Here is a 24,997-nt window from a genome sequence, read left to right on the forward strand (position 1 = left end):
TTGCATTGAGCACATCTGCTGCAAAAGATTTCTTTAAAGTGTTGAGAAGCAAAGATGTCACCTTGAAGACTAAGGGGTGCCTGACCCAAGCCATGATGTTTTCAATTGCGTCATATGCATATGAAAGCTGGACCATGAATAAGGAAGACCAAAGGAGAATTGATGCCTTTGAATTGTGTTGGTGAAGAATACTGAATGTATCATGGACTGCAAAAGAATGAACAAATCTGTCTTGGAAGAAGTACAATCAGAACATACCTTAGAAGCAAGGATGGTGAGACTACATCTGACATACTTTGAACGTGTTATCTGGAGGGATCAGTCCCTGGAGAAAGACGTCATGCTTGGTAAGGGAGAGGGTCAGGGAAAAAGAGGAAGACTCTCAACGAGACAGATTGACACAGTGGCTGCAACAATGGACTCAAGCATGGCAACAATTGTGAGGATGGCACAGGACTGAGCGGTGTTTTGTTCTGGTGTGCATAGGGTTGTTGTGAGTCGGAAGCGACTTGATGGCTCTAACAACAGGAAGAACAACTGTAGGCTTTGTTCAGATTTCACCAGTTTTTCCACTGATGTCCTTTTTATGTTCCAAGGTACAATCTAGGATTCCACATTGCATTTTGTTGTCATGTCTCCTTAGTTTCCTCTAATCTGTGACGGTTACTATCTTTCCTTGTCTTCGATGGCCTTGATACTTTTGAAGACTACTGGTCAATAATTTTGTAAAATGTCCATCAATATTAGTTTATCTGATGTTTTGTCATGACTAGATTGAGATTATAAATTTTTAATAAGAGTACTGGAGAAATGATATACCTTTCTCAGTACATGGTATATCACTGTCTTATTACTGATGGTAGTAACCTTGATCACTTGGCTGAACTGATGTGTGCTAGTTTTCTCCACTGTAAAGTTACTTCTTTTTTTCTGTTTTTAATTAATATTTTGGGAGAAATACTTTGAGATTATATAAATATCCTGTTTCTCTTCAAGTTTTCTCCCACTAATTTAAGTACCCACTAGTAGATCTTGCGTGCAACAGTTATTACTGTAATGTTCTAATGCTCGCTTTCTATTTCCCTCATTCTTGCTATGTTCATTAATTGGAATTATTCTGTAAGGAATAGCCAGCCATCCCTCTTTATGTATGTATATGTGTGTTCTTGTGGAATTTTAATTTTCTTGTGTAGGTTATAGTCTAATGCTATTGTTACTTATTTTATTGTGTAAATTGTTCCAGTTTTTGCATTGAGAGCTCTTTCAAGGTTGGCTCTTTGGCCTATTTGACATGCCAGCATCCTTTTTTCAGTGCTTTCTTTTTTACTTTCTGGTACAAGATGCTCCAGGCTCATATTATATTTTCTTTGTCTCAGCTCTGGGGTCAACTTGTCCAAGGAGCCCTCATGTCCTTTACTGGAGAATAATATTTAGGAACCAGCTATTGTTGTTTTTGTGTGCCATCAAGTCAATTCCAAATCATAATAACCCTGTAGAACAAAGCAGAACTGCTCCATTGGGTTTCCTAGTCTGTAGTCTTTGTGGGAGCAGATTGCCAAGTCTTTTCTGCCGTGGAGCTGCTAGTGGGTTCAAACTGCTGACCTTTTGGTTAAGCAGCTGAGCACTTACCCATTGTGCCACCAGGGCTCCTTATGGATTAAGCTGGCTAGCTACTGGGATGTTATTACTTCTGGCCTCTCTCAGAGCTGTGAGATATATGTATGTGTGTTAATCTGTGTATACAAATAGATTTATATTTCTGGATATAGTTCTTTGTATATTATAAAAACATATGTTCATAATACTTTGGATTCTGACTAAGTCCCATAAAGTTCATTCTAGGCTTCGTTTTCTTATTTTAACTTTTTTTTTTCCTCTAACAGTAAGGTATCTGGTTCTCGTTATCAATAATATATCTGCTTTTTTACTTAATGCTTTTATACATACGAAGTCATTTCAGAATTGCTGACCAACACAGTGAATTTAATATGGAGAAATCTCCCCAGGTAATTCCAGTGTCTGCCTTCAATAGCTCAGATGTTTGTCTAGTTTTTCATTATGCGAAAGTGAACTGGAAAATATGTGAGCCTTCCAGGGCCGTTGTTGCTGTGTTAGCACAAGTCTAAGCTAGAGGCAGACCTGAGCAACTGCTCTGAGGCCCATTTCTTCACACTCCTCTGGCTTGAAATATCCCAGAGCATCTTTTCGAACCCTAAAGCCTTAAAGGTAGAAATCAGGAACAGAAACAGCAAGGGGAAAGCATCAAATACTTGAAAACTGAACAACACCTTGCTCAAAAACTACTAGGTTATAGAAGAAATCAAGGATGGTATAAAGAAATTCATAGAATCAAATGAGAATGAAAACACATCTTACCAGAACCTTTGGGAGACAGCAAAAGCAGTGCTCAGAGGTCAGTTTATAGCAATAAATGCACATCCAAAAAGAAGAAAGGGCCAAAATCAAAACACTAACCCTACAACTTGAACAAATAGACAGCAACAAAAGAAGCCCTTGGACACCAGAAGAAAGGACAGAATAAAAATTAGGGCAGAAATAAATGGAATAGAGAATAGAAAAACAATTGAAAGAAACAGCAAGCTGGTTCTTGGAAAAGGTGAACAGAACTGATAAGCCATTGGCCAAAGAGACAAAAGAAAAACAGGAGGGAAAGCAAATAACCCCAATAAGAAATGACATGGGTGTTACTACAACAGACCCAACTGAAATAAAAATCATAACAGAGTACTATGAAAAATTGTGCTTTAACAAATTTGAAAACGTAGAGGAAATAGGCAAACTTGTAGAAACACACTGCCTACATAAACTAACGCAAACCCAGTGAGAAAAACTAAATAAACTCATAACAAAAGAAGAGATTGAAGAGGTAATTAAAAAAAGCCCTGGCCCCGATTGCTTCACTGGAGGATTCTATCAGACTTTCAGAGAAGAGTTAACACCACTACTACTAAAGATGTTTCAGAGCATGGAAAAGGAAGGAATACTCCTGAACTCATTCTGTGAAGCCAGCATAACCCTGATACCAAAGCCAGATAAAGATACCACAAAAAGAAAAGAAAAGAAAATTACAGACCAGTATCCCTCATGAACATAGACTCAAAAATCCTCAACAAAATTTTATCCAGTAGAATTCAGCAACATATTAAAAATTAATTCATCATGACCAAGCCAGATTCATACCAGGTATGCAGGCATGGTTCAACGTTAGAAAAACAATCAGTGTAATCCGTCATGTAAATAAAACAAAAGATAAGAATCTCATGATCTTATCAATTGATGCAGAAAAGGCATCTGACAAAGTCCAACACCCATTCATGATAAAAACTCTCAGCAAAATAGGGATAGAAGGGAAATTGCTCAACATAATAAAGGGCGTTTATACAAAGCAAATAGTCGGCATCATCCTAAATGGAGAGAGTCTGAAAGCATTCCCTTGAGAACAGAAACCAGAGAAGGATGCCCTTTATCACCACTCTTATTCAGCATTGTGCTGGAGGCCTTAGCCAGAGCAATAAGGCAAGAGAAATTGGTAAGGAAGAAGTAGAAGTATCCATATTTGCAGATGATGTGATCTTATACACAGAAAAGCCCAAAGAATGCACAAGAAAACTACTGGAACTAATAGAAGATGTCAGCAAAATATCAAGATACAAGATAAACATACAAAAATCAGTTGAATTCCTCTACACCAACAAAGAGAACTTCAAAAAGAAAATCACCAAATCAATACCATTTACAGTAGCCCCCAAGAAGATAAAGTACTTAGAAATAAACCTAACCAGAGTCACAAAAGACCTATAAAAAGAAAACTAGAAGACACTACTGCAAGAAACCAAAAGAGACCTACGTAAGTGGAAAAACATACCACGCTCAGGGATAGGAATACTCAACATTGTGAAAATGTCAGTTCTACCCAAAGCGACCTACAACACAATCCTGATCCATATTCCAACTGCATTTTTTAAAAAGATGGAGAAACAAATCACCGACTTCATATGGAAAGGGAAGAGGCCCTGGATAAGTAAAGCATTACTGAAGAAGGACAAAATGGGAGGCTTCACACTACCTGATTTTAGAACCTAGTATATCTCCATGGTAGTCAGAATAGCCTGGGACTGGTACAACAAGAGATATATAGACCAATGGAACAGAATTGAGAATCCAGATGTAAATCCATCCTCTTATGAGCAGCTGATATTTGACAGAAGTCCAGAGTCCATTAAATGAGGAAAAAACAATTTGACAAATGGTGCTGGCATAACTGAATATCTATCTGTGATAAAATGAAACAAGATGCATACCTCACACCCTGTACACAAACTAATGAAAATGGATCAAAGTCCTAAGTATAAAATCTAAAATGATAAAAATCATGGTAGAAAAAATAAGAATAACACTAAGAGCTCTAATAAATGGCATAAATAATATATAAACCATAACTAAGAATACACAAGCACCCTAAGAGAAACTAGATAACTGGGAGCTCCTAAAAATCAAATACTTAAACACTCGTCAAAAGACTTTACCAAAAGAGTGAAAAGAGAAGCTACAGACGGAAAAAATTTTTGGTTACTACATATCCAACAAGACAGAAAATAATATGCGGAGAGGTCTGCTTCTTGGTTCAGTTGGATCCAAAAAAATGAGACCAAATGGGCTGCTCCTGTCTGGAGGAAGGAAGAGAGGCAGGGAGGGACAGGAACAGGTTAAACAGACACAATAAACCTGGGGCCCAAAGGGGGAATGTGCTGTCACATTGTGGGGATTGCAAGTAATGTCCCATAACAATATGTATCTGAACTTTTGTATGAGAGATCATCTTGAGCTGTAAACTTTCACCTAAAGGACAATTAAAAAAATATAATTTGGACAGGAAGAAAAATTGCTCATTATTTAATTTCTTTCTTTCTTCTGGGCTCCACCCTGGTTGTGCTTAGTCTTCTCAGGTGGAGGGCTGCACTGTAGGAGGTGGTATCCCTGAGACATGGATTGTAACAACACTGCAGGGACAGGAAAAGAATGAAAATGAAGGAACTCACAAAGAAGAGCACTTTAATCCCCTTTGCTCCTTCCAGCCTCTATCCTATACCTTACAGTTAGGTTTTTTTAAAGGATTTCATTTTGTTCTTAACTCATTAAAACTCCTCCTTAAGGGTAAAATGGGAAGTTAATGGATGGGAGGTGGTAGGTAGAGAGCCTTTGAGCTCTCCCTAGTGGTTGGTTGCAGTGCTGGATCAAATTTACCACTTAGGCAAGTGATTACCGGCCTTTATCTAATTACACTCTTGTCTCGGAGATTGCTGTTTATTCAATCAAGAGTGGTCTGATAGAAAGTCAACAAGCAGAAGATGAAGAGCTAGTTTTATGTGATTCCTGCTCTTTGAATCTTGAAAACTAAAATGCTTAGTGATGCCTTTGAATATTTATTTGCCGCTTTGGACTTTTTTGAAAAGATTGAAGGATTTGAATATACATGTTCCTACTCACTGAGAAAGAAAAAGAAGTAACTTACGCTTCTCTGAGCAGTTTTGTTTTTCTTGCAACACTTTCCATCCTAACTCGTTTGGTAAACTAGAATATAAATAATACATAGATCAGTTGTTTGCAGATGATTTTGATTGTAACTGACAGGAAGAAAGTATATTGTGACTTAGATAATATGATACATACATACATATACATAAAACTGAAATAAAAGTTTACCAAAGAATACTTACTACATTCAGTACACTCTGACATGTTCTTTTTCTCTTTTGGGCTCTTTCATTTAAAAAATGCATGCCGATCCTGATGCAGTACATATACTTCAGAATTCGCTAATGACTGCAACCTGCAATTTGAAAATACTGATGTAGAGAATACATATTTCTTAAATCCAAGGCCTTTTTTTAAAGAACATTAGTGTTGTTTCTTAGTGCTGCTGTAACAAAAATACCACAAGTGGACGGTTTTAAGGAACAAATTTATTTTCTCTCAGCTTAGGAGGCTAAAAGTTGGAATTCAGGGCACCAGCTATAGAGGAAAGCTCTCCATTTGGCTCTGGGGGGAAAGTCAGGGTTCCTTGATTATCTTCACATGGCGTCTACTTCCCTGTTTGTGCTTGCTCCCTTGTCTAATCTATGCTTTTTTATAATTTAGAAGTGATTAAGTTTAGGACACCACTATACCAATAGGGCCTCAACAGCATAAAAAAGAAAATCCTATTCCCAAACAGGATTACATTTACGGTATAAAACCAACAACCAAACCCTTGCTCTTGAGTTGATTCCTGCTCGTGGTGACCCCATGTGTCACAGAATAGAACTGCTTCATAGGATTTTCTTTATGGAAGCAGATCACCAGACTTCTTGTCTATGGTGCTGTTGGGTGGGTTTGAAGTACCAATCTATAGATTGGTAGTTGAGCATAGTCTCCTTACAGTTGTAGGGTTAGGATTCCAACACATTTATTTTTTGGGGGGGGCGGGGTACAATTCAATCCATATCAGTTTTAAATGAAATTATTGGTAATATGAATTTGTAATGTGAACTATTGAGTATTTATATAGTTTTAGTCCTTCTTCCCAAAAGTATATATCATTTTTCCTTAGGCATAATTTACAAAAACACTGAATATTTTCTGCTTTGTATAATAATGCATTTTATTTATATAAAAATATATGTAGAAAAATATAAAATTGAAAATATTACCTGTACCTACTTGATGGGGAAACTGACAACAACAACAAAAATAATCCAAAACTTACCACTCAGTGATAGCCACTGATAATATTTTAATATATTTTCTTTAAATCTCTTGTCTGGAATGAACGATGATATATTAAAAATTGGGATTTTTTTCTTTTTTACACTATCCCATTTTTTTTTATATTAATCTTTTAATATCCCTCTGAGATAGATAGGGTTGTTGTTAGGTGCCGTCCGATCGGTTCTGGCTCATGGCGACTGTGTGTGCGAGAGGACAGACGCTGCCCGCTCCTGTGCCGTCTGTACGGTCGTTGCTGGGCTTGAGCCCATAGTTGCAGCCACTGTGCTAGTCCATTTGGTTGAGGGTCTTTTTCTTTTTCGCTGACTGTCTACTTTTTTTTTCTTTTTTGCCACAGAATGTTAACTTGGATATCTCTAAGAGCTGTTAATATTATTTAAACCCTGGAAAAAAAAATAAAATAAAAAGAGGAATGATAAAGTTTGGTTAATGCATCATGTGTATCTGCTATCATTTGTACAACGCAGTCTTCATAAAGTCAGTAAAGATATAGGGATTGAAAGGCTTAACACATAAATTTTAGGTGTTTTATAGAATATATAAAGAATTTTATAATCGGAAAAAAATTGGAAAGGACCCAATAAATCATTTAGTCCAAAGTTGGCAAACTTATTCTGTAAAGGGCAGATAAACCCATTGCCATCCAGTGGATTCCGACTCACAGCGGCCCCATAGGGTAGAGCAGAACTGCCCCATAAGGTTTCCAAGGCTGTAATCTTTACAGTGGAGCCTTGGTGGTGTCGCAGCTCATCCTCCACTTTACCAAGCATGATGTCCATCTCCAGGGACCGGCCACTCCTGATAACATGTCCAAAAGGTGTGAGACAAAGTCTTGCCATCCTTCTAGGGAGCATTCTGGCTGTACTTGTTCTGAGATAGATTTGTTTGTTCTTTTGGCAGTCTGTTGTATATTCAATATTCTTCACCAGCACCACAATTCAAAGGCGTCAATTCTTCTTTGGTCTTCCTTATTCATTGTCCACCTTTTGCATGCGTATGAGGCAATTGAAAATACCTTGGCTTCAGTCAGGCGCACCTTAGCCCTCAAGGTGATATCTTTGCTTTTTAACACTTTAAAGAGGTCTTTTGGAGCAGAGTTGCCCAGTGCAATGTGTCTGTTGATTTCTCGACTGCTGTTCCCATGGGGATTGATTGTGGATCCGAGTAAAATGAAATCCTTGAGAACCTCAATCTCTTCTCCATTTATCATGATGTTGCTTATTGGTCCAGTTGTGAGGATTTTTGTTTTCTTTATGTTGAGGTGCAATCCATACTGAAGGCTGTGGTCTTTGATCTTCATCAGTAAGCGCTAAGTCCTCTTGACTTTCAGCAAGCAAAAACCCACTCCTGTCGAGCTGATTCCGACTCATAGTGACCCTATAGGACAGAGTGGAACTGCCCCATAGAGTTTCCAAGGAGCACCTGGCGGATTTGAACTGACGACCTCTTGTTTAGCAGCTGTAGCACTTAACCACTACGCCACCAGGGTTTCCTTTAGCAAGCAAGGTTGTGTCATCTGCATATCGCAGGGTGTTAATGAGTCTTTCTCCGATCTTGATGTTACATTCTTCTTCATCTAGTTGAGCCTCTTGGGTTATTTTCTGAGCATACAGATTAAATAAGTATGGTGAGAGGATAAAACCATGATGCATACCATTCCTGCTTTTAAACCACACAGTATCCCCATGTTCTGTTTGAACGATTGCTTCTTAATCTCTGTATAGGTTCCTCATGAGCACAATTAAGTGTTCTGGAATTGCCATTCTTCGCAGTGTTATCCACAATTTGTTATGATCCACGCAGTCGAATGCCTTTGCGTAGTCAGCTAAACACAGGTAAACAGCTTTCAGCTAGGGTCCATCTGACAGCAGCAATGATATCCCTCGTTCCATGTCCTCTTCTGAATCTGACTTGAGTTTCCAGCAGTTCCCTATTGATGTAACTGCTGCAACCACTTTTGAATAATCTTCAGCAAAATTTTACTTGTGTGTCATAGTAATGATATTGTTCGATATTTTTCACATTCTGTTGGATCACCTTTCTTTGGAATTGGCACGAATATGGATCTCTTCCAGTCGGTTGGCCAGGTAGCTGCCTTCCAGATTTCTTTACGTAGATGAATGAGCATCCGTTGAAACATCTCGATTTAGTGTTCTGCCAGTTTCTAGAGCCTTGTTTTTTTGCCAGTGTCTTCCGCGCAGCTTGGGACTTCTTCCTTCAGTACCATCAGTTCTTGATCATATGCTCCCTCCTGAAACGATTGAATGTCAGTCAGTTCTTTTTGGTAGTGACTTCATACTCCTTCCATCTTCTTTTCATGCTTCCTGTCTCATTCAATATTTTGCCCATCGAATCTTTCGATATTGCAACTTGAGACTTGAATTTTTTCTTCAGTTCTTTCAGCTTGAGAAATGCCGAGTGCGTTCTTCCTTTGGTTTTCTAACCCCAGAGCTTTGCACGTTGCATTATAAAACTTTACGTTGTCTCCTCAAGCTACCCTTTGAAATCTTCTGTTCAGCTCTTTTATTTCAGTTCTTTCATTCACTTTAGCTCATGTACATTCAAGAGCAAGTTTCAGAGTCTCTTCCGATCTCCATTTTGGCCTTTTCTTTGTTTCCTGTCTTTTAATGACCTTTCGCTTTCTTGTATGATATCCTTGATGCCATCGCATAGCTCGTCTGCTCTTTGGTCATTAGTGTTCAGTGTGTCAAATCCTTTCTTGAAATAGTATGTAAATTCAGGTTGTATTTTTCGCTCTAGTGGACTTGTTTTAATTTTCTTTAGGTTCATCTAGAAGTTGTGCAGGAAATTTCAGGACCTATCCTGAAGTACAGTGCTGTCAGTGATAGGATAATATCCATGTACCTATAAGGAAGCCCAGTTATTACGACTGTTATTCAAATTTATGCACCAACCATTAGTGCCAAAGTTGAAGAAATTGAAGATTTTTACCCATTTCTGCAGTCTGATACTGATCAAACATGCAGTCAAGATCATTGATAATTGCTGGTGGTTGGAAAGCGAAAGATGGAAACAAGAAGGATCGGTAGTTGGAAAATAAGGATTTGGTGATAGAAATGCTGCTGGAGATCACATGATAGAATTTTGCAAGACCAAATGAGTTCTTCATTTCAAGCATCTTTTTTCAACAGCATAAACGGTAACTACACGTGGACCTCGCCAGATGGAATACACAGGAATCAAATCGTCTACATCTGTGGAAAGTGACCATAGAGAAGCTCAATATCATCAGTCAGAACGAGGCCAGGGCCTGACTGAGAACAGACCATCAGTTGCTCATATGCAAGTTTAAGTTGAAGCTGAAGAAAAATTAGATAGGGTAGTAGTGAATATTTCTGTTATAAATGTGAAAACCGAGGTTACCTTTGGATACAAAGTTTTGTGTGCTTTTATTCATGATTTTTCCTCCTCTAATAATCATGAAACATATAGTACATTAAAATATATGTATCAGATGAATTTAAGTTAAAAAATATATTAAAATAAGCACTGAAATACCTACACTCTGTCTTAAGAAATCAGCTATTTTCTATATCATTGAAGCCCTCATATTTTCCCCACTCTCTATCCCTTTCTGTTCCATTTCCATGCCTTCTCCTCAGAAATAACCACTTTACCCAACAACTTTTATTATGAAAAATTTCAAGTATGTAGAAAAGTTCAAAGAATGGTATAAGGAACACCTGTATACACCAAGGTGCATTATACCTCATGTTTTAAACCATGTATTTTTTCTCTCTTATTTAGTTGAGGTGAAATTCACATAACATTGAATTAAGCAACTTAAAGGGTACAATTCAGTGACATTTAGTACATTCACAGTATTTTGCAAACAGCACATCTAGTTCCAAAGAATTTTCATCACCCTCAAAGGGAACCCTGTACTCACTAAGCAGCTGCTCCCCATTCCCCCACCTCCAGCCCCTGGCAGCTGTCAATTTGTATGCTGTCTGTGTGAATTTACCTAATCTAGATATTTCATATAAATGGAATAGTATAATATGTGGCCTTTTGTGTCTGGCTTCTTTTAGTTACCATAATGTTTTGAGGTTCATCCACGTTGTAGCCTGTATCAGGTAGTTTTACATAAGAACTCGATTATAGTTAGCAGAGAAGAGAAAGAAAACTATCCATAGATAAAATTATAAAACAGTTTTTAAGAATAACTAATATGACTCGAAATCATCATTAATTATTCTTATTTCTACTCCATTACCCTGTTTGCCTTCTCTTTGGAGAAGACATTCTCATCATCTAGGTAGAGCTCACAGAAGTAAATTGGTCAAACTTCGAGGTTTTCCTTGAGAATGGAAGTAGATAATTAAAATAATTGTGCCATCATATTCCAGGCTCTGTGCTAAGTACTTTCATAGGTATTATTTCATTTGATCTTAATGGTAACTCTCTGAGGTAATTAGCATCACCTCATTTTATGAATGAGAAAATTGAGGCACAGTAGATAAGTTTATTAAAGTTATTAAATATTGCTAAAGCCTAGATATAAATCATTGCTCTTTCACTGTGGATGGGCAGGTGCCCCTACCATCTGAAAGAAGGTGCCTACAACTGGGGAGCCTGTAGAGGGATCTGCATATTGTGGGAAAGTGGTATGATGCCAGAGCACTCATTCATGGCTCCTTCCAAATGAATTTTTGTTGTGTGAGCATGTATGTACAGTTGTATCTGATATGCAGTAGAGAAGAGAAAAAGGTATTTTTATCAAGGATGTTTGAATTAAATATAAATAATTTTTTGAATAATTTATAGATTTGTATTTTGGCTTTGTTTTAGAGCATTTTTTGGTACTAGTCATATTGATTTATTTATCTTATGTGTTTAAAAAAATTTAATACAGCCATGTGCCACATAACATCCGTTAAGGCAGCATCCGACTGTATGTATGTCTGTGGTCCCCTAAAGTTATAATAGAGTTCAGAAAGGCCAGCCGGAGAAAGAGATGTAGGGGACATAAGGGAACATAGGAAATGCAACAGTTTCCCGCATGCAGCGTGTCTATCTCATGTCTCTTGTATACAAAGCGATTGTGCTGCCAGGCATGTAGTGGTGCAGTGAATATATAACCTGTAATATGTATGTCTTGATAGTCATAGTAAATGCCTGTGTTACTAGCTTATGTATGTACTGTATTTTCTGTTATTAATGTAGACTTTCCCTACTTACAAACAAAAAGTTCACATATAACGGAGTATACTTCGACTCACAGGCAGCAACATCCCAATCTCCTATATGGAGCTCTCTTGAGTGTTACAGTGTTATCTTTCTGTTTAATTTTCTTTCGATAATATTACCATGAAGTACTTCATGGCTCCCAAACACAGCAAAATCAGTGCTGGTAATAGCAGTGGCAAGAGACAAAGGAGAAGTACCAGTCTGGAAGAGAAACAAAAGGTTATTTAACAACACGAAGGTGGAAAATCAGTGAATGCTATTGCTCAAGACTTAATGCATGTCTGTGTGCTAACTATATAATATGTTGTTTGCACAACGTCCAAATCTCATGATGCCCTACTTCAGAGGATGTATTGTGGACATATGACTGTGTATCCTGTTTTCTCCTCTATCAGATTTCAAACTGCCTGCTCTTTTTATAATCTTTATATTTCATGTTGTTGTGAACATTTACACATCTTATCACTTAGATTCCCATCACTTAATTTAACTTTTGAGGCAGAATTTGTTCTTTATATTTCTGCGTAGGAATATACTTAGAGATGAGAAAATGTATGTGCAGTCAGAGTTGGACAACGTATTTCTTTTGGTTAGATGTTTATTGGCTGTTAACTCTGTTAGGCCGCCTGGGTGGTGTAAATGGTTAAGTGCTTGGATACTAAACCCCCGGGGATCAGAGAGATCTATGTTGTTCAACATACTATCTCTCCGGTCTAGAATAGAATTTGATACGTACTAAAAAAAAACAACAAAAAAAAGTCAATTCTGACTCATAGTAACCTTATAGGACAGAGTGGAACTGCCCCGTAGAGTTTCCAAGGCTGCAATCTCTATGGAAGCAGACCACCACATCTGTCTCCTGTGGATTGGTTGGTGGGTTCAAACTGTTGACCTTTTGGCTAGCACCTGAGTGCCTGACCACTGAGCCACCAGGGCTCCTTGACACGTATAAGCGCTCCATAAATATGTGTTGATTGGAATTGACAGTAGTCTGTAGATCTTTGTTTGAAGTGTTTGTGTAATCCTTCATAGTCTAGAACGGTGATTTCCTTCCTTATCTCTGGAAACTGAGAGTTCCTGAAAGAATCTGTGATTGTAGGGGATTTATTTTTACCTCTGGCTACTTCATAATCTTTGGTTTTTGGGTTTGATATTCAGGGTTATGGAAAACATTGCCATAAGCGTCTCAGCATTAAAAATAAAAGCTATGTGTGTAAAACAAAATTCATCTGATCTCAGTTTGTTGAAAATTTATTTCTTTTTTGGCCATAGCAGAAGCATTTAATATTATAGAATGAAAGCATCAAAGGATAGCCCCCAGATGACATGTATTAAAATATATCTTTGTAAGGTTGAGGAATGCTGATGTATTGACCCATTCATATTTTTTTGCATCAAAGTACCGAAATAGGTTCCTAAAGTAAAAGAAGTTTCTTCTATGATTTTTAAGGCATGATTTTCCCTTTTGTAATTTTAGCTTCATTTAAATAATAATGATTTCTTGACATTTATATTAAAGAGATCTTTAGAGATCACAAAAACTCTAAAAAAATTATAGCTTTGCCTATAGAATAGCTCATGGCTTCTGAAAAACACCAAATATACCAAATGTGTACTGAATTTTTTCCAATATGGCATACTTTTGTAGTGTAGAACATATATAAACATGTTTAGAAGAGTTTAGCCTTTTTTCTTTCTATAAATCAAGAATATATCTGATAAGCTATGTTTACCTTCAGATGCCTCTACACATACTCCACACATTTTCGTACTCATTCTTAAACTGTTGCTTCTGGCTAGAATAGTTCCCCAATTCTCTGCCCCTTAAATCCTACTTAATTTCTAAGGACATCTCTTGATGTCATCCTCTTTGCTGAAGCCTTCCTCAGCCATGTCTCCTATTCCAGGAGGAGGTTAATTGCTTCTACAAGTTCTGTAAATTTACTGCTGCTTTACAGCACCTGTCACGTAATTTTATAAGTAAGTTGTGTTTGTGTTTATCTCCTGAGATAAATGAGGAGTTCTTCAACTGGCAATGAATTATTAATCTTTGTCTTTCCAGCACCAGTTGTTTTGCCTGGTACAGTAAAGATTCCATGTATTAACTGAATTTTAACTGTTGGGTGATGTTGAGTCCCAAAGGTGGAAGCTTGCTTATAAGTTGCAGTATTGTTAAATTCCAATGAGAATATCAGTCACTAATTTGGTTAAATAACTTCACTTGAAGAAAGCTTGTAATTGAAAATGAATCAAGTTAAAAACTTTTCATTGGTTAATTTATGCATTTTAAAGATTTTACTTTCCCAAATGAACTTGATTATTATTGTATTTACTTTCTTTATGGCAGTGTAAGAGTTAAATTACAAAATCTCACTCTTGAGGTGTCTATTTTACCTTTTCTTTTTAAAAAATAATATTTTATTGTTTTCAGTGAAAGTTTACACAGCAAATTAGGTTCCCATCTAACAATTATTACACAGATTATTCAGAGGCACTGGTTACATTTTTCACAATGTGTTAACATTCTCATTAGTTCCCTTCTGGATGTTTTACTTCCAGTAATCTGGTTTCCCTGCCCTCTTAACCTCTCATCTTTTCTTGAGAGTAATTGTTGATCATTTGGTCTCATACAGATGATTTTTTAAAGGCACGTGGTACTCACTGGTAATGTTCTTTATTTCATGAGCCAGTCTATTTAGCTAAAAGGCGACCTTGGGGTACTTTTGGTTCAAAGTTTATGGAATATCTCAGGGTGATAGTCTTGGGGAGTCCTAGATTCTCAACTGGTCCACTAAGTCTGGACTTGTTAAAAATTTGAGTTCTGTTTCACATTTTTCTCCTCTTCTATCAGGATCTGTGTATTGTGGTCCTGATCAGAATAGTCATTAGTGGTAGCCTGGCTCCATCTAGTTTTTCTGGCCTCACAGTAGATGAGGCTGTGGTTTGTGTAGACTGTTAGTCCTGTAGACTAGTTTCTTCTCTGAGTCTTTGGTTTCTTTCTCTTTCTTTTGCTCCAGATGAGGGACCAATAGTTGTGTCTTAGATGGCCCCTTGAAAGCTTTTAAGACCTCAGATGCTGCTCACCAAACTAGGATGTAGAACGTTATCTTTATGAGCTGTATTATGCCAATTGACTGAGTTGTTCCATGAGACTATGGTCTTAAGGCTTCAAACACAGAAAACCAATCTCGTGAGATGTTTGGCTATGCCTAAGAAGTATTCGTAACTTTATAGATGAATATGCATGTAGGCACACACATATTTATATACACACATAGCTATACACACATATATGTACATATATATACACACATGTACATATCTATGGAAACCCTGGTGGTGTAGTGATTAAATGCTACAGCTGCTGACCAAAAGGTCAGCAGCTTGAATCCACAAGCTGCTCCTTGGAAACTCTGCGGGGCAGTTCTACTCTGTCCTTTAGGGTTGCTGTGAGTCGAAATCGACTTGATGGCACTGGGTTTGTTATGGGTTTATACATACCTATACGCGTTTTTTTATACACGTATATGCATGCATACATACATATGTAACCACACATGTATTTTTTGGTTGTTGTTGCAAAATTATATATGTCCTAGCATTTGCCAGAAACATCCTTTTTGTGTGTGTGTACTTCTTAATGACATCATTTACCTTGATCAGCCCGTGTGCATGTCACCCACATTCAGCATTAGTTTTCCCATCGCCAAAAATAACAAGCGTCTACTATTTAAAGAGTGGTTCCCCCTCTTCCCATCTACCCATCCCTGGTAACCACCGATGAATGTTGGTTTGTGTATGTATGTGTATTTTTGTCTTTTTAAAAAAGTGAGATCATACAATGTTTGTCCTTTTGTGATTGACTTATTTCGCTCAACATAATGTCCTCCAGATTTATCCACCTTACGTATTGCATACTCATTATTCTTTATCGTTGTATAGTAATCACTTGTGGGCATGTACCACATTTTGCTTATCCATTCATCTGTTGATGGATGTTTAGATTGTTTCCATCTTTCTGCTGTTTTGAGTAGTGCTGTAATGAACACAGGTGTTCATATGTCTGTTCTTGTCATTTCTGTTAGGTCTCTAGGGTATATATCTAGGAGTGAAATTGGTGAATCATAAGGTAGCTCTATTTCTTAAGTTTTCTGAGGAAGTGCCATACCCTTTCCCACAGCGGTTGTACCATTTTACCGTTCCCCCTGCAGGGTATATGGGTTCCCGTCTCCCCACATCCTCAATAGTATGTTTTGACATCTGGAGGTGTGAGGTCTTCTACTTTGTTATTTATACCTTTTCGTGTGGATATACTACTAGTTAAGTGAGTGGATTTTGTGGCAAATTAAGACTTGGAAAATAAATTTCTTCTTTAGGTAAAATTTTTACCATATCCCAAACTTTTTACTTAACCTTCGTATATGAACCATGTTTGAAATGTATTGACAATTAGTTTTGGCTTATAATTGTTTGATTTACACATGGATACACATTTGGTTTTCGTGGAATTTTACCTCCTAAACCTCTTTGACTCATTTAATAGTATTACCTTTGCTTGATTTGCATGCACATAGTCCTACAGTATGAATTTCCTAAGTTTTTCCCCCCCACCAAAGACGTGGGGAATGTAATGGTGTAAAAAAGACGAGGAATTACTTTTCAAATTTCAGTTTAATAAACTTTCTACTGCCCAGATCATATATTGTGCCATGTGGGAATGTACTGTATCTATTGGGTTTTTATCTTTTTGTTGTTGTTGAATATGCCATTTAACTTCTATATCAATTTGGGCCTTAAAAGAATTGAGTATAATATAATTCTGTTTTGCAGGGTTTCACAGTCAAGTAAGACAGTAAATAACAACTCTGCACAGCAGGCTGTACACACTAAAGAAAAGCAAAGAGATGATGATGGCATTTCTCTTGTAATGCCTGATACTCAGCCTAAAGGTTTGTGTACCTTAGAAAACGGTTGAAATTTGAATTTTTGCATAATATATTTCCAATAATTTTAAAATTAAATAAGCTCATTCCATCTTACATTTAAAAGATATATCAAAGTAAAGGGAGATTATTTAGCAACACAAAAAAGTTGCTAAAGTTATTATTTGTATACTATAGTATCCATTTCTTGATTTATTTACCAATTCTAAAAGTTAAATTGGAATATTATCTTTTTTTGTGGGTGTCGGGAGAGTATATCTGTAAATTTATAATGTTTAGCTGTTTCTGAGTGCTGTCTGTCTAAAAATTGATATTACTGCTCACTGGATTATTATTATTAGCTTCCCACTGACAATCCTCCTGCTATGAAATACATTCTTTATCATTAGAATTTCTCTCAAGTCTGAGAGGATGCCAAAACAAGCAGATTTAGAGGTAAATACATTCCGGACATGGGGAAATTGTTTGTAGGCCTCCTTGCATGTAGGGTTATTGAATTGACTGCTCCTTTTTGTCTGTCTATTAAGATTTTCAATAAAATATATTACCAAAATTTGTACCAAAGCTATTTACTACATTCGTCATTTGTGAAATTGACGTGTCCAAGGGTCTCTTAGGTTATGATAGCTTCAAACTAGTAGGGGTATTTTGTTTTTCGAATAATGATTTTGTAAGTATTCGTATGTATTCCAAAGAAAAGAAGGTCCTTTAATGACATAATGCGAAATTCTTTGCCTTCTTTTAGGACACAACTACTTACAAATTTTTTTAGTAACTTTTTTCATAAAAGGCAAAAAGTTAAAAGGAAACTAATAACTTTAATGTATGTAAGAAACCAGCTAAAACTCTTAGGAAGGCAGTCTTTAGAGAAAGCAGTATGACTCTTAGAGAAGAAATTTCAATTGCTCACTAAGTACTGTCTGCATAAACAGATAGTTTCTTACGAATTGTTCTTTTCCCAGAAATAATTATCTTTAATTAGCAAATAAAAATTTAAGTATATAAGTGGCCTCAGTACAGATACTATCAAGATAATGTGTGATTCTCACATTCCGTTTCTTCCTTGGCACAGTAAGAATAGTTGAATGAAAAGCCTCTCATGTGTGCCCACAAGTGTTACCTAAACAGTCACAGTGGAGTTTTAGAGATGCAACAGTGAAAAGTTTGTGACCAAGGAAACATTTTATAGTCTTTGAGTATCCCTGACGGTCTTCACAGTAAAGTGCTTTTAAGAAAATTCACTTTCGAAACTTTGTTGAAGCTCATAATGTCTGCTTTCCTGTAGATAATAGTGTCGGATGTCAGTTGTCTAACATAAATCCATAAACAAATGGGAATTCTGAATTAAACCCCAGGTATACCACTCTTTTGTAGTACATTAAGTGTGCCTTGTGAAATTTGCTTTTACCAAAATAATACATTGAAAATATTTAATAATATTTTGCTTACAGGATTTTGTCACCTCTTTTGTATGTATTTGGGCAGATGGAGCCCTGTTTTTACTCTGTCTGGCTCTATATGCTAAGATTACCCTGTTTCTCACGAGACAGGCTTTGCTGATGTGCAAATAGTAAATTGCTTGAAGGAAAACTCCTGTGTAATAGAGTTTTTTTCAAGCCCCTTTCCAGTCATCATCTTTTTGCTATACTTTTCTGGTTAGAGATTGTAATTTGGTAAAGTATTTATGTGTAGAAATTGTATTTGACTTCCTTTACATTTACAGTTTCACAAATAAAATTTAATGTGCCTTTCAACCAGTGGTGTTGATGATTTGTGGGGAGTTTATTTTCTTGGGGGAAGAGTAAAGAGTGTTTTCTTTGGAAATTAAAAGGCTGTTGACTGCCTTGGAGTTTTCTTGCCCTCACCTGCCTTTTCGAGCATTGGCAAAGATATATTACCATAAATGCTAGTTTTTAGGAATCTCTGAAGCTAGCGTTAGGTGCAGGAATGGCTTGAAGAGAGGACACTTGGGGTTGGAGAACTTTCGGTTAGTGGAGGGAGAGGTTAGTCCAGCCAGTGTCAGATCAGTTATAAGTTACGATTTCAAGAAAGCTGTTTCGTGACTTGCTGCGTGTAGTCTTTGAGTTGGTGCTTATATGGTATGAATTCAGAAAGCAAAATAATTCAGGATAACAAGTTACTTAAATAGACTCATTTGAAAGGTAATTTTGGACAGAGCCTATATTTGATAACTGATATACTAAGCGTTCTTAATAATAATTGACATGGTTTTTAAAATGATGCTTTGTAGACTTAAAAAGGGAGCACTTCCTTCTCTGTACGGTAGCTTATTGGAGCCTTAAAGAGACAGGGCCTTGATTATTAAAAAGAAACTGAAGCAAATTGATAACCTTGTGAATGATCATATATCACAGTCAACTGCTGGGAAAGGGTGTTGTGGCTCCTTTTTAAAAAGCGTTGATAAATACTCTTTCAATATATAGACCCTTTCCAGTAACATCCCCCCAAAAAAACAAAAAACAGTTGCAGTGGGGTTGATTCCAACTCATTGCAACCTCCTGTGTTTCAGAGTAGAACTGCACTCCATAGGGTTTTCAATGGCAGTGATCTTTTGTAAAAAAAGGTCACCAGGCCTTTCTTCCAAGGCACCTATGGGTGGATTTGAACTTCCAACTTTTCCATTAGGAGTGGAGTGCTTAACTGTTTGTGTCACCATGGACTTGTCCTACTAAGATAAAGAAATTACATAAAACTTACATTTTAAAAAGACAGAACTAATTTGTAAAATCCCAATGAATTATCAAAACAACATTTTGTTAAGACATGAATATTCCAAATTTTGTTATGACTTTAAAAATATTGCAATCAAATGCAGTTACAGCAAAAGGAATAAATACCTGCTTTGCTTTGGCTATGAAAGAATACTGTTTTTATATGTTTTCTTACCTCAGACTTACTGTACAATGAATGCTTACTTCATGTATACAGTTTTCAGTAGACTGTCCTTTTACACTGACCAGTTCCAGTGTGAGAGTTAACAGTGGACTTCTGTTTGAACAAGCTTTGGAAGTAGGATAGCAGTTTTGACGATGTTTCTTCAAACTCCTCTAAAAGGGACTCTTTTGCTACTTTTTGGCCATATTTACGCGTCTTTTGTTTTTTAAGACTTTAATAGTGGAAGTAGAGGTTGTGATCATCTTGAAGAGGGTACCAGAAACAAGAATGATACATATTCTGAGTCAAAAGTGGAACCCACTGTAATTTCCAGGAAGACAAAGAAAAGGCTTAGAAGTAATGTGTCTGACTCCCATAGTTCTGCTTCTTCTCTGGATGCGTCGGCAGAACAGACGGTAAGTAGAGCTGTTTAGACATCATAGGACGTAATTTGTCCTGCGGTAGAAATGAGTTGACTTTGGCCAAATAATGTTCTTCCAGCTTTCTGCTTTTACTATCACATGCTTTTTATCAGGAGTAATTTACTTGCCAGATTATTTAAGCTTCTGTTTATCTGGAGGCGAGGGGATTTTTTGTAAATAAAGAATATGTACATTACCCATTTTCAAAGGTATTAATTAACAACAAAACTAGTAAAAATACAACCTTGATCCTTTGATTCAGAAGGCACCTCAGGACCTCGCAGTGCCTTTGGGTCATAATTACAAAGACAGTAATAGAGATGTTGAAGGAAATGGTTGATTTTCATAGTTTTTAATATTGTTATCCTCTTAAGTTTTAAATTTTTTGCTTTTGTGTTACTAAGGTAGTTGGTCACATGGCCTTGTTACTTTTGCAGAATAAAAATGTGAAAAAAATCCTGTCATTCTAAAGTTGACTTAGATCTCAGGAGTTTCTTCTCTGAACCACTTCTAAAGATGGGCATTCCCCGAACCCCCCATTCTTTATAGAAATATTTAGGCATCGGATTTAGTAGACCAAACCCTACCCTTTTATATTTGGGAGACACTGGGAAGCATAATGTAGTATAGTTGTACATTTTTCTATTTATGTAGTTATAGAAATGATATGATATTTTAAATTTTATATCATTTTTATGAGTTTAAAGCTTAAAAAATTGTTTTAAGGAAGCCACATTTGAAAAATGCTACTTTTTTTCTGTATACTTACTTATGTTCAGAAAGAACAAGAAAATGACTCAACAGTATGCACTGAGTTTGAAAAGTCAAGTGAAAAGTATCATCAGGACCCAAAACTGCTTGAAGAAATTACACCCGAACCTTTAGGAAGTGGCTTTACTAAACTGTCTCCGCTCAGTGGTCAGGAGTTGGCTTTGAGTGCTGCCCCCAAAAGCGCCTCTGACTGTTCAGCCTCTGGAACGTTTGAGAGCTCTGCTTCCAGTGATGCTGTGGGAACTTCTGCCCTAGCTGAAAGGAGTGAGAGTGAGTCAAATACGATCGAAAAGCCTCTGCGAAGTGGACATAGTGAAGGGAACCAGTCGTTGATCTCTGCTGAACCAAGTAAGTGATAGGAGGATTATGAAGACACTTCATTTTCTCTTCTTAGTCATTTTTTTTCTCCTCGTGAACGGATTTTGCTAAAGTAATAAGCTGCTTGTGGCATCAATATGAAATATATTAATTTTAGAAAAAATGTCTTAGAGTTTTGAGGCTTCCTTCATGAATCTTGTAATATTGATTTAGGTAAACAGATATAGTACTTGGAAGAAGAGAAGGTAATTTTTTTTAGATTAGTGAATTGTAATCAATCTCATTAGTAGTTTTAAAAAAGATTCTGTAGCAGTTTTTAAAAGGACTATCCATTGTTATTTTTTGCTGAAGCTGGAATACAGAGAGTTTAAATGCTATTTAATTATTATTATTAATTTTGATCTAATTAATTTTTTGAGTAGTCAGTACAGTCATATGGTACAGAAACTTTAAAAGATTCTTAATGATGTTCAGTGAATAATCTCCTACAACTTCCCCTAACCATCCATTTCCTTTCCCTTGAAGCAACTAATGTAACAGCATTTAAAGTGCAGTTGAGAGTGCAGTTTACATTGTTCAATTTAGAGCTTGTTCCTAAAGTCTCCTGGCTTTACCCATCTTTAAACATCTTCACCCTCCAGAAGCTAAAGTTGCAGGTAACTGCTAAATAATAGCACTGATGGGGAAACTAATACATAACTATAGGGAAACCAGAATATAAAAAAAAAATATAGCTAGTTTAAATCAGATAATGAGTGATAGGCCAGTTTCTAAAAGTTTTTACTTCTTTTTATGGTTAAATTTAATGGAATTATAAAAGATACAGCATATTAATTAGGGAGTTCTCTTTTTGATATTTGATTATCGTGACACATTTAAAAAGTACATTTGTCCTTTTTAGTTGTTGTTTCCAGTGATGAAGAAGGACCTGTTGAACATAAAAGTTCAGAAATTCTTAAATTACAACCTAAGCAAGACCACGAGATCGTTAATGAAAATGAGAGAACTTGTGAATCAGCAATGTCGGAACTACCTTTGATTACATGTGAATCTGTGCAGGTAATTTATTTCTGCCTTGTCACAGATTAACAGTGAACTGTACACTGGTACTTGTTCTGTCAAGCAGAGAATTGTAGTAAAAATTATAAATTTTCTCAGTTTGAGTTTTGAGACAAGTTTCATGTTAGCTTGAGGGAAGTATGTAATTATTTTTGAAGTGAAAGTGTTATGATTATATTATTTTTTCTGGTTATTTATCTGTTTTCAATCTAAATGTTTTATGGCTTGAATTTTTTTCTTTTTTTTATGGTTCTCATTGAACATTTAACTATTGGATCAAAACATTTTTTAGAATAAAATGTGGTTTTCCAATATTTATCTGTATGGTCTTGCAGCACCATGACTCCTTGGGATTATTCGTTTTCCTCGTATACCATTAAGGTAGCACGATACTAGAAGAAAGAACATGCCTTCTGGAGCTATATAGACCTGCTTTCAAATCCTGACTGCCATTTAGGCAAGTCACTTTTTTAAGCTTGAGCTTCCTCATATGTTAAATGATAATAACGTCTACCTCACAGGATTATTTTGAGTATTAAATGAAATAACATATGAAAGTGTTGATGACTGAGAAACTTATCAAGTTTGCTAAGTTCTTTCTTCCTTCTAATAAAAAAAAAAAAACAGACTAGTAAATGGAAGTGTCTTTTGATTTAATGTTTGCTAGTTTTGTTTTTGATACTGTGCTTTGAAGAGTATAGCTCTAAAGTAAGGTTCAAGTCATTTATTGTCAGTATTGTTTTATACTGTCCGCTTCTGATTATATTATTTTTAAAGAAATTATTACCAGTGATCACCAGTGCAGAATTGTCATAAACTTATGTTAGTGTGTTTTTGAATAATCTTAGATGCTTTTATTCTTTAGAGTACCATGAAGAGTTTGGTCAGGTTTATGAAGACAGTTTGGTGGTCTGATTATCATTTCATGGGTGTTTCTTATACATTTAATACTCCACGCAGAGATCACCTCAGCAGCTGTGTTCTGAATTTTACTAAAATGTAACTATTCTTGCCATCTTGGCCTACTTGATGGCCTATTCCAGTTGTCAAGTCGACCCCGACGCATGTCAACCCTGTGTGTGTCAGAATAGAACTGTGCTACATGGGGTTTTCAGTGGCTGATTTTTTGGAAGTGAATTGCCAGGTCTTTCTTCGGAAGTGCCTCTGGGTGGACTCAAACCTCCAACCTTTTGGTTAGTAGCCAACCACGTTAAGCATTAACAGTTGGTGCCACCCAGGAATTCCACTTGATGGCTCAGTTGTGTATATAATTAAAACAGTGTCATTGTTTATAATGAGTGCAGACTTCTAGATGAATTATAGTTGCCTTGGCAGCACATAGGCTGATACCTATACCCGTTGCTTTTGAGTCAAATCCTACTCATAGCAACCCTATAGGACAGAGTAAACTGCCCCATAGGGTTCCTGAGGCTGTAAGTCTACAGAAGCAGATTGCCCCATCTTTCTCTCGAAGAGCAGCTGGTGGATTACAACCACTGACCTTTTGGTTAGCAGTTGAGGGCTTAACCAGTGCTCCACCAGGGCTCCTTTATAAGCTGATCATACACTGTAAAATGATCAAATTACAAGAAAATAACAGTTCTTGTAGAATTGACAGGGTAGGATCACAACCAAACAGCAAATACTGTGGAGACCTACCAAGATCTGTAAGGCAGAATACTACAATGTCTCCCTGCCTTCCCTTGTTTCTGCTTTTAAATGAAGTTAGAGAAATACAGGTTGGTTATTTTTAGGAGACAGTCTTTACAACATGAGGGGCCCAATAAATTCTCTCCTTTCATCACTAAGAAAAAAATTCAGTTGTTTGTCTGACTGTAGCTATCTGTAGTGGATTTGATCCTCCGTTTTTAGTTTTTTTTAGGGAATAAAAAGACTAGTACAGCAAGCAACAAAAAATGAGAATGATAAATTCTTTTAAGAAGGTAATTGGCATTGTGAGCTGGATGAAAAATAAGTATTATATATGTTTCAAATGAAGATGGATTATATTTGCTAGAGACAGAAGGAGAGCAAGCACACATGCATAATGACTGCTTTAGTGGTAATCTCTCTGGTTATTTGTGATGTTAAAGAGGGATAACGTGCAAAGGCTAGGCAAATGAGCTTCTGAAAGCAGTGTAAAATTCAGAAGCTGGGAAACAGCTGCTGCTAATCCCTGGTAGTCTGTTGTGATTTAAAAGCAGAGTTATGTCATTGAGTGGAAGTGGTATGGTTTTTGAAGTTTTAGGCACCTGGGAGCTGCTTCTGTTTGGCTGTCTTTGGACACAGAACATAAAGTAAACCATATAGATTTAGTAGAACAGAAGTTCTTAGGTACTTATATCCTTTCATTTTTCGTTGTAATAGTGCAATAGCAAGACAGTCATCTCGGGTTATGGAAGCAGTCTTACGTGGTTGAAATAGTTCTTGACCAGGAGACAGAAAACCTGGGTTTGCGTCTTAGCTTTGCTTTTATCAACTGCATGATCTTTGGCAAGCCATTTATCCAGTCTAAATATTGATAAACTTATTTATGAAATGGAAAAAAAACACTACTGCATAGAGTAGTTGTGAAGATTAAAAGAGATATTT

The 24,997-nt window shown here is 36.5% G+C and overlaps 1 protein-coding gene across 6 annotated transcripts in view; it reads left to right on the plus strand.

Annotated features, from left to right (window-relative positions):
- The window catches only part of SENP7 (SUMO specific peptidase 7), a 174,173-nt gene that overhangs the window by 97,683 nt on the left and 51,493 nt on the right, over positions 1-24,997 (plus strand). For all 6 annotated transcript variants that reach the window (XM_023559053.2, XM_064273043.1, XM_023559056.2 and 3 more), the window contains 4 exons: positions 16,828-16,946; positions 20,067-20,251; positions 21,037-21,376; positions 22,248-22,405. In XM_023559053.2, the coding sequence (XP_023414821.1) occupies positions 16,828-16,946; positions 20,067-20,251; positions 21,037-21,376; positions 22,248-22,405 (802 nt within the window). The remainder of the gene's footprint in view (positions 1-16,827; positions 16,947-20,066; positions 20,252-21,036; positions 21,377-22,247; positions 22,406-24,997) is intronic.

Source organism: Loxodonta africana, chromosome 20 (assembly GCF_030014295.1).
Source record: "Loxodonta africana isolate mLoxAfr1 chromosome 20, mLoxAfr1.hap2, whole genome shotgun sequence".
Taxonomy (NCBI): domain Eukaryota; kingdom Metazoa; phylum Chordata; class Mammalia; order Proboscidea; family Elephantidae; genus Loxodonta; species Loxodonta africana.